The 10108-nt window shown below is 39.5% G+C and overlaps 1 protein-coding gene across 2 annotated transcripts in view; it reads right to left on the bottom strand.

Moving 5' to 3' along the window:
* Window positions 1–6567: 6567 nt before the first annotated feature.
* Window positions 6568–10108, bottom strand: part of UBE2N (ubiquitin conjugating enzyme E2 N) — a 41066-nt gene continuing 37525 nt past the window's right edge. For both annotated transcript variants that reach the window (XM_053586642.1, XM_053586641.1), the window contains exons 2-4: window positions 8380–8626; window positions 8057–8197; window positions 6568–7291 (exon numbers count right to left, since the gene is read on the bottom strand). In XM_053586642.1, coding sequence (XP_053442617.1) covers window positions 7251–7291; window positions 8057–8197; window positions 8380–8626 — 429 coding nt within the window. In that variant the 3' untranslated portion in view covers window positions 6568–7250. The remainder of the gene's footprint in view (window positions 7292–8056; window positions 8198–8379; window positions 8627–10108) is intronic.

The raw sequence follows: 10108 nt of genomic DNA, 5'->3' as shown, positions 1-10108 counted from the left end.
CACTTAGCAGCTGCACCAAGCATCTTTTTTATACCTGGTCGTGGTAACAGCACAGAGCTAAGTTTCTGCCCTCAAGAGCTTATATTGTAGTGGGGTAAAGAAAAGTGATTTCACTTGGGTGTTTGTTTTTACATCTTTAAGTACCTTTTTTTTATCCAGACTTATGTACACAATCTTCAAAAGCAATAAAATTTCTTTTAAAAATATCCTCTACCAAATACTGAGCAATGTTTTATTTGGAGCTGTCAGGTTGAAAGTCATCTCATCCTTGGTGCTACTTTCTTTCCCCCTATTTTTAATAACCTTCCTGAGTGGTGCCACTGGCTAAACTCTAAGCAAAAGAAGAGGGGGGGATGGGCGGTGCCTGTGGCTCAAAGGTGGTGGGTTCAAACCTGGCCCGGGCCAAAACTGCAAAAAAAAAAAAAAAAGAGGTGCCTAATACCCATCTTAGAAAAACACAGCAAAGCCCTAAACACCCAAAGGTTCTATTATCTTTTGTCAGGAACTAGTATTTAGTTCCTCTACTTTGATACGAGTTGAGCAAACTGCCATCCCTAAAGTTACACTTCTTTTTGTGACATGGGACAACACTTTCCAATATGTGGGCCACCACCCTGTCCATTCACATTTCTTCGTGCATATCAAACAGCGATATCAGTCATTAATAAAAGTACGGCAATTCTTCCTGATTTTTCCATGTTTACTCATTTCATTCCTTAAGTTAGTGAAATATTTCAGCCACATTTATTTGGCCATCAATGAGTTGACCAAGTAATTATACTAGGAATTCCACTTACCTACAGGAATATGGATAAAAGTTTATGTACAAATATAAGACACTAGAAAGGAAGCCATGGAGGTAAAAATGCCCACCAGCAAAAGAGTAATGGCTAACTTCTAATATACTCATATAATATTTAGTCATTAAAAGCCTTTTGGAGATCAACTAAGCATGTATAACCCTTTCCCCCAACAATTCCACTTCTGGAAATCTAGTCAAAAGCTTGGACAAGTTACATAACCAAAATACAGTCAGATGTGTGTTGTAGAATTTATGAAAGTAGCATCAATTTTATGTACAAATGGGACTAAATTATGACTTTGAAAAAGAACACTGTACACAGCATTACCTATTTTGGGCATATATCAAAGTCACTTTTTTTTTTTTCTTTTTTTTTGTAGAGACAGAGTCTCACTTTATGGCCCTTGGTAGAGTGCTGTGGCATCACACAGCTCACAGCAACCTCCAACTCCTGGGCGATCTCTTGCCTCAGCCTCCAGAGTAGCTGGGACTACAGGCTATTTTTTTGTTGCAGTTCGGCCGGGGCCGGGTTTGAACCGGCCACCCTCCATATATGGGGCCAGCACCTTACTGACTGAGCCGCAGGCACCGCCCCAAAGTCACTTTTTTTTTTTTTTTTTTGGTAGAGACAGAGTCTCACTTTATGGCCCTCGGTAGAGTGCCGTGGCCTCACACAGCTCACAGCAACCTCCAACTCCTGGGCTTAAGCGATTCTCTTGCCTCAGCCTCCCGAGTAGCTGGGACTACAGGCGCCTGCCACAACGCCCAGCTATTTTTTGGTTGCAGTTTAGCCGGGGCCGGGTTTGAACCCGCCACCCTCAGTATATGGGGCCGGCGCCTTACCGACTGAGCCACAGGCGCCGCCCCCTAAGTCACTTTTTAAAGGAGCTGTTACAAATAGCAGATTTTCTCTAAAAGACTTTTTTTAATGCTTTGAGAAATTGTCAATGTGTTTAACCTTGATGTGAACAAATTTGGGCTTGACATATTCTCAAGGGGGGAAGGAAAATCACAAATCTTTTATTCCTTATCTGAATGACAGTAACGTGTTCATTTTGAAAGGGTGGGGAGACTACATACATAATTCGGTCCTGACAAGAACAGTAATTTCTGCCAAAGGAAGAGGTGAGGAAAACAGCCTATAGGCCCAACCCCATTCACAAGCTTAGAATGTTTTTACATCTTTGGTGGTTGAAAAAAAAAATAACAAGTGAAAATTAACAGAACACAGTGTGCCCTTTTGTTTATAAACTGTTTATGGATGTCTTCTCACTGCAATACAGAAGTGAGTACTTGAAATAGACACAGCCCACAAAGCCTAAAATATGTTTTAAAAGGAAAAAAACGAATTGCAAGAATTTGGCCCTTCTCCCTTGGTTACTCATAGTCCCACTGCTTCCTGCTAAACCTTGAAAATAGCACCCAATTCAAAATCCAGTGCAACCAACCTATCATACCTAAGCTGCCTTTGCCAGGTCTCAGTAAGTTCTGAATAGTCTACTCTGGAACTTAAACCAAAAGACTGTAAATTTACTGGGTACTGAAACTCAAGAACTATTGAGATTTACTGAGATGAAGGAACTATTTGAGAAGTAATGTGGTAGGTGAGAGAATAGATGAGTCTATTAAAAAGGGGGAGGGGCATGCTAGTCTAGAGGTAGGCACATGAGATCAATCTTTTTTAATACATTGTACCATGGGCGGCACCTGTGGCTCAGTGGGTAAGGCGCCAGCCCCATATATTGAGGGTGGCGGGTTCAAATCCAGCCCAGGCCAAACTGTAACAAAAAATAGCCAAGCGTTGTTAGCGGGCGTCTGTAGTCCTAGCTACTCAGGAGACTGAGGCAAGAGAATTGCCTAAGCCCAGGAGTGGAGGTTGCTGTGAGCTGTGACACCACAACACCCTACCGAGGGTGATAAAGTGAGACTGTCTCTTAAAAAAAAAATAATATATACAAATGATTGGCAGAACAATACTAAAGCTCCTTCGTGAGCACCATAAAATGTACTCTTACAAGATGAGATTTTAGTCAATGATCTGCTACAAGAAATATGCTGCTGCTGCAATCCATCAGAAACAAAAAAATTACATGTCAATCCAGTACAGGCTTGGCTTAGTGTCCAGGCGCCATACCAGCCACACCAACAGCTACCAATGAAATGAGATCACTTGTCCAGTTCCCAGTTTGGCTGCTGCTCGCAACCTGCCCAATGTGTACCTTAAAGCTAGAGCAAAGCCACCTCTTGGAACAAATCCAATTCCCAACCTTAATAAAATGGAAAATAGTGCAGGGGTGAGTATATTGATAAGGAAATACTCCCAAATTATTATGCAACATGTGTATGGCCACATACACCAAGGCTGGTTTGGGCCAGCTAAAACAGTGACAACTGCAACAAAACAAACAGCTGGGAGTTGTGGCGGGCAACTGTAGTCCCAGCTACTTGGGAGGCTTAGGCAAGACAATTGCTTAAGCCCTAGAGTTTGAGGTTGCTGTGACGCCACGGCACTCTACTGAGGACGACATAGTGAGACTTACCATGGCACTCTACTGAGGGCAACATAGTGAAACTCTGTCTCAAAGAAAAAAAAAAACCCTCATGATTCCTTAAGATAGGTAGCATGCTAAATAGCTAAATGTTGCCTCCAACTCAACCATATACATTTCCAGTAAAATAATACATTTTTCTCAGATTGATGAATTAGGTGCCCTATTATCATGGTATAATATTTTATCTTTATTTTTTGGCCAACTCTTCTAGGTAAGCTTGTACCTTTAAACTTTTCCTACAACTAAAAAAAAACTAATGTGGATAAAGTAGTCAAAAGATTTCTAAACCATTAAATAGAAAAATGAAGCTAATTCCTATTGTTCCAGTGCATTAGTTGTACTTCATTAACTATGTTTATAATATCTTGTAGGACACCAGATTTCCTCGTCCACTCCTTAAAACAAAGCTAAACCGTTGACTTTTACATACTGAGATTGTTTACATTCTGAGATTGTGTGTTTTACGAGTACACTCTTGGCCTAGGGTTTAAGTTCTATATACAGTTGGTCTTTCATATCTGTAGGTTCTCCATCCGTGGATTCAACCAACCATGTATAGAAAATATTGGGGGGAAAACACCTAAACATCTTTTTTTTTTGGGGGGAGGGTAGTGTCAGGAGTCCCTAAACAATACAACATTAACAACTATTTATATAGCATTCACATTCTATTAAGTATATAAGCAATCTAGATAGGCTTTTTAATTACACAGGAAGATGTGTATAGGCTATATGCAAATATTATACTATTTCATGTCAGAGACTTAAGCATCTGCAGTTTGATATCGAAGGGAGGTCCTAGAACCTATGCTCCATGGAAACAAGAGATGACTGTACTTCAGATCTAAGATCTTATTAGGTAGGCTCTGAGAAGACTAAGGGTAACTTTGTGAAGCAAATCACAACAGACTATAACAAAACAAAGTAAACGAAAAAGATAAAGCTCATATCAACAACTATCAGAGAAGCCCTCAAATGGGCAGAGTCAATATTCAAACCACTTATCAACATGCTCCGATCTTTTTTCTTCTCTCCCAGTGCTTTCCAAATGCTGCTGTTCCCTCTGTCTGGAGGTGTTCCTGTGCCTTGAATCCAGAGCCACCTCTGCCAAGTACTTCTCTTGTGGGCCCTCTCCCCCATCAGACTATGAAGTCCCCAAGAGAAAGCCCATGCCATTCACTCACCTAATCATCCCCCAACAAGTAGTAGGGCATGTTAAACACTTTTATTTGAAAAATAAATTGTCTCCTTTAGCTCACGGGCTACAAAGTCAAGGGCAGGTGGGCTGAGGGAGGAATTCTTGCCAACAGCCAAGTAACTGGCTAAGTGGAAAATGACATGGCTGTCATAGGGTAGCTGTTACTCAGCTCCTCCCACACACAAAGGTGGGTCACGCCTATTGTTGCCAGATCCTCAGACCATTCAAAAGTTATCAGAATTATGGATTTCACATCAATCTCCCAATTTTAAAAAATACTGGCATCAAATTCAAATGTTTTACCCAACCATGCTGTATGAGTCAAGGAAAACAGCCCCACAGGCCAAATGAAGCTGCCAGTTTTCAACCTCTGCCTGAAGTCCTAAGAAAGCTCAGTCAACACACTGGCTCTTATTTCATCCCACTGGTTGAGAAAGCAAGTCTTATCAAAACAATGGGGACCCTTATCAAAACTGCAAAGGAATTGTGGTGATATGAAATTAGGAATTCACTGCATTTGAAACAATGGCTTATTCCATTTCTACACTTCTAAAATTCACAACTCAGTAGATAACAATTAGACATATTTTTGTATTGCAATAGATTTTTTTTTTCTTTTTTTTTTTTATTGTTGGGGATTCATTGAGGGTACAATAAGCCAGTTACACTGATTGCAATTGTCAGGCAAAGTCCCTCTTGTATTGCAATAGATTTTAATCCGGAATTTTATAGCTTGTAAATCACTATGTGATTCTAGCTATAATCAAAGCATCGCTACTTGCAGTACATAATGTTGATCTTTATGTAACAGGCTTGAAGTCTTGTGCAGTTCATTCATTTTTTAGAGTGAGATTCCATTTCCTTAGCTTGGGCCCTTTAAACAGCTTAGAATTGTTACAAATGAAAATTGCTGTTATTTAGTTTTAAATTTTACAATGTTAGGATTATTAACAATTTTCCCCTCAATTAAACTAACATTTGTTACCAAACAAGGCATTTATTTGGAAGGATACCAGTTACCAGTCATCAAAAGCTTTTGTATGTTGAAAATGTAATTTTAATAGATAATTCTTCATCTTACATAGGAGCACAATAAAATACACCACATTCTGAAGAAACTCCAGAATTATGAGAGTGAGAAAAATTCAGATGGGCTACAATATCCATTACCTTAAACTGCAAGAGACAAAAGGTTCCAACCCGAAGGTTAACATACACATATTTATGACTTAAAAACAACAAGAATCAGGAATTAGATATGGAGAGAGGCAGAAAAGAACAGTTTTGTCAGGGGAGGAACGCTGTCAATAAAGGAAAAAAATTACTGAATATCAAAGAACAAAAGGAGTTCTCATGGCCAATACTGGAGGGATGAAAAGCAAGAATCATTAACAGAGGATTTGATGATCTCAGAGGAAGAAACCTTTCTGATAACACTTATGCAAGTTGGTTGCTTGAGATTTGCTCATCAGGTTTGTAAGAAAGACACACAAATGCCTCAACAAACCTCAAATGGTTTATCAGATTGGTCTTTCCTGGTAACACACATGAATGGTTAACACATGAAATTTTCAGACAAGAACCAAGAAAAAGGTTATAACTCAAATTGGAGGCAAAATGTGGCACATGTGAAAGTCCTATATGTCAGTCACAACTGCCATCTTTGCTATGACTGTCCTGTACAGTAATTTTCAAACATTGTGGCAAGACACCAATGATCATCTAATGAGACAACACACAAACACATTTATTTCAAATTTTTAGGAGGTAAAAAAGGGTCAGATATTGATGCTTTATGCATGCTCAGGGCCAGTTTATAAATACTCTGTTCAGTAATATCTTAACACGAATTTCTATCAGTGAAAAGAAATTGGCAAAATCCACCTCGTGCTATTCAATCTGTCAGATGGTGAAGACCAAAACAGAACCTTTGTTTAGAGTTTTAATTTTTAAATACGATTGTCACATTGGGAAAATGAAATAAACACAGTAAAATAAACTGTACAAAGGCAAAGTAGAATAACAAAAAATATTTTACTAAAACATAAGATTTACAGAAGTTTCCAGACAAGCCATACAAAATGGTCACAAGCTTTTTTTTGAAGGGGGGGAAATCTACACTTGACAGCAAAGTCACGATGTTATTAGTGAGGACTGTGATGTTTGTTTAATGTTCCCATTTTGGTTCAAACAATCAAGCTTGTCCATCTACAATGTCTAAATAAAGTTAGACTTGGCTAGAGAGGATATTCTAAAGAACTGGTTAGCTGCAATTAGATCACCATAAAAAGGGGGAAAGGAGCCCATAAAATTAAAATAAAACTACCTCCCCCCACAAAAATAAAAGGTAAAATAAAATAAAAACACCCACACCCCTGCAGCTAACCCTGACAACTACCTTCATTCACAGTGCTTTATACTTAAACCATGATGGGGGAAATGAATAAAAGCAGAGGGGCCACTGCTTTTAAACGTTTCGCAACAATCCAGATGATACTTCTAGCCTCCGCTCATGCTTTACAACAGTGAATCAGGACAAGACATAGATTTGCTAATGTGCATTTAATCACCAAAGGACTGAAGATGTCTGGGCTTTTATTCTGTAATGTTTCTAAGACTGTGTCCATTAAATGCAAACAAAAAAGGAAGAATCTTGGCAGAACAGGAGAAGTGATGCACACTTGATGATCGGATCGATTTAAATATTATTCATGGCATATAGCCTAGTCCATGCTCTAGCTGTGGACAAAAACAAACATGCAGTAATTATTTTACTTAGTTCAATATGTTATTTTCCAAACTACACGTAGCATTATGGAAATGTCATGCTATAATCTCTCAAATTCATGCCATTTTCTATAAACTGGATTAGTGCTGAAAGATTTTCTCTATGTCCAATTATCAAAACACTACAATGAAATCCAGAAGTTCTACAAAATTCAATAGGATGAAAAGTAGTCAACTTCATTTCTGGATATTTAATTCTCCCTACTTATTTTATTAAAATCTGTAGCAGGAAGAAGCTTGCCAATTCCAGATTCTCTAGCTACAAACTGCTGCATACAGATTACAAAAAGGGTTCAAAAGTTTTCCAGTACCTTTACATGCTGTTAGATGAATGGTAGACACTTGGGATTTTTTAAATCCAGTGTAGTTATAGGAAGAGTCTAAAAAGATCTCCCAATTATTAAGTTTTTTTTAAATCTGGGGATCTCATAGCAGGCCACAATGAGCTTGAAGATCGTTGTATAAGCAGGATCTGATTTTTTATTATTTTTTTCTTTTGCTTGCCAAGTTTTTTTGTTTTATTTTTTTTATATTTTTTTGCAGTTTTTGGCTAGGACGGGGTTTGAACCCGCCACCTCCGGAATATGGGACTGGAGCCCTACTACTTTGAGCCAAAGGCACCGCCCAGATTTTTTGTTTTTTAAAGTTTTAAAAATGGTGATATAAATTTGTTTTTAAAAGTGGAGGTGTTGTGAAGAAGAATGAATATTAAAATACCTGTTTCTATGGCTTGGGCTTCGTTGGTCTTCCACTGCTCCGCTACATCATTTGCTAATGGATCATCTGGATTGGGAGCACTTAACAAAGCCTGGATGGATAGCAGAACTGTGCGGATCTGCAGTGCTGGGGACCATTTATCTATGAAGGCAACAGGCCCAGCATGATGAAGCATGAGAAAATAGGCCCAGAATTATTGCATTTCCCTCCCACTGACCTCTGTGGTCTTTGTAAATAGCCAGATTATAATGTTTACATTTTAAATACGGAGTTTTACTAGAGAAATCTTAATAGCATATGATGATAAAGGTAACACCACTTACCTTTCAAAATATCTAAACATATTCTTCCCAACTTGTCTACATTAGGATGATAAATTTTGGTCATGAAACGTACTTTAGGAGCTGCCATTGGGTATTCTTCTGGAAGGAATAGTTCGAGTTTAAAAGTCCCTCCCTCAAAGGGGGAATCTTGGGGGCCAGCAATAACCACATGAAAATAACGGGCGTTGCTCTCATCTGGTTCTGCTTTAATGCCAGGAACTGGTTCCGCCAGCAAACGCTGGGTTTCCTACAACAGAAAAATAAGCACATTTTGTGAAACAAATGTCATTTTGCTAGACACCAAAATTAAAATCAGAAAGTTCATTTCTTATAATTAGGTATGATAGAACTTCCCCGATTTCCCAATGGGTTTTTATTTAGGTTGTAAAATGAAATTTTTTTAAAAGGCGGTTTAAATAATTATAACCAGCTGAATGAACTGTAACATGTATTTATGAGGTATCGTATATTCTGGCTACAAATATATTGTAATAAAATCAGGTTAATGCAACTGATTTTTTAACATTTAATGTAGTTTTTATTTCCCCCCAAGACAGAGTCTCACTATGCTGCCCTTCATAGAGTGCTACAGCATCACAGCTCACAGCAACCTCAAACTCTTGGGCTTAGTGGCGATTCTCTTGCCTCAGCCTTGCAGTAGCTGGGACTACAGGTGCCCACCACAAGGCCCAGCTATTTTTTTGTTGCCGTTGTCACTGTTGTTTTAGCAGGCCCTGGCGGGGTTTGAACCCACCAGCCCTGGGGCATGTGGCCAGTACCCTAACCACTGTGCTACAGGCGTCAAGCCATCTTTTAATTTCTTTTTTTTTTTTTTTTTATTTTTGGCCGGGGCTGGGCTTGAACCCGCCACCTCCGGCATATGGGACCGGCGCCCTACCCGTTGAGCCACAGGCGCCGCCCCGCCATCTTTTAATTTCTATATAGTTTGCTCCCCTCATCTGCTAAGATCTGCATTCAAACCTGTTTTCTCAATGAAACCTCCATAACTGGCAATGCAAATTCCATTTTACTCTGCCCCACAGACTCACTATCCCCACACCTCTACTTCATTCCCACTGCACTACTACCAGCACATCACACAGCTTGCTTATATTGTTCGGAATGGAAACTCCAGAGGATAGCCTGCAGTCTGTTTTATTTACTACTATATCCTCAGCTTTTAAAAGTGTCTGGCACCACAGTGGGTGTTCAATAAGTACTTGTTGAAAAAGAAAGGAGCTGGGAGTGGCTCACGCCTGTAATCCTAGCTGGGAGGCTGGGAGGGAAGTTGCAGGGAGGCCCAGGTGGGAGGATCCCATCAACTTAGGAGTTGGAGACCAGCCTGAGCAAGAGTGAGACCCCAGCTCTACTAAAAATAAGGGGAAAAAAACTAGGCAGATATTGTGACGGGCACCTATATTCCTAGCTGCTTGGGAGGCTGAAGCAAGTGAAATGCTTGAGACCCAGGAGTTTGAGGTTGTTGTGAGCACTCTAGCCTAGGCAACAGAGTAAAACTCTGTCTCAAAAAATTAAAAAAGGGGTGGTGCCTGTGGCTCAAGGAGTAGGGCACCCGTCCCATATGCCGGAGGTGGCGGGTTCAAACCTAGCCCCGGCCAAAAACCAAAAAAAAAAAAAAAAAAAAATTAAAAAAGAAAAAGAGAAGGAAATAAACTATGAGATGCTCATCTTTAAAACCATTGAAGCAAGATCATTTTCAAAGCAGAAAGGG

The sequence above is a fragment of the Nycticebus coucang genome, chromosome 3, assembly GCF_027406575.1.
Source record: "Nycticebus coucang isolate mNycCou1 chromosome 3, mNycCou1.pri, whole genome shotgun sequence".
Taxonomy (NCBI): Eukaryota; Metazoa; Chordata; class Mammalia; order Primates; family Lorisidae; genus Nycticebus; species Nycticebus coucang.
The sequence above is the reverse complement of the archived record's forward strand: the minus strand, read 5'-3'. Positions and strand labels throughout refer to the sequence as shown.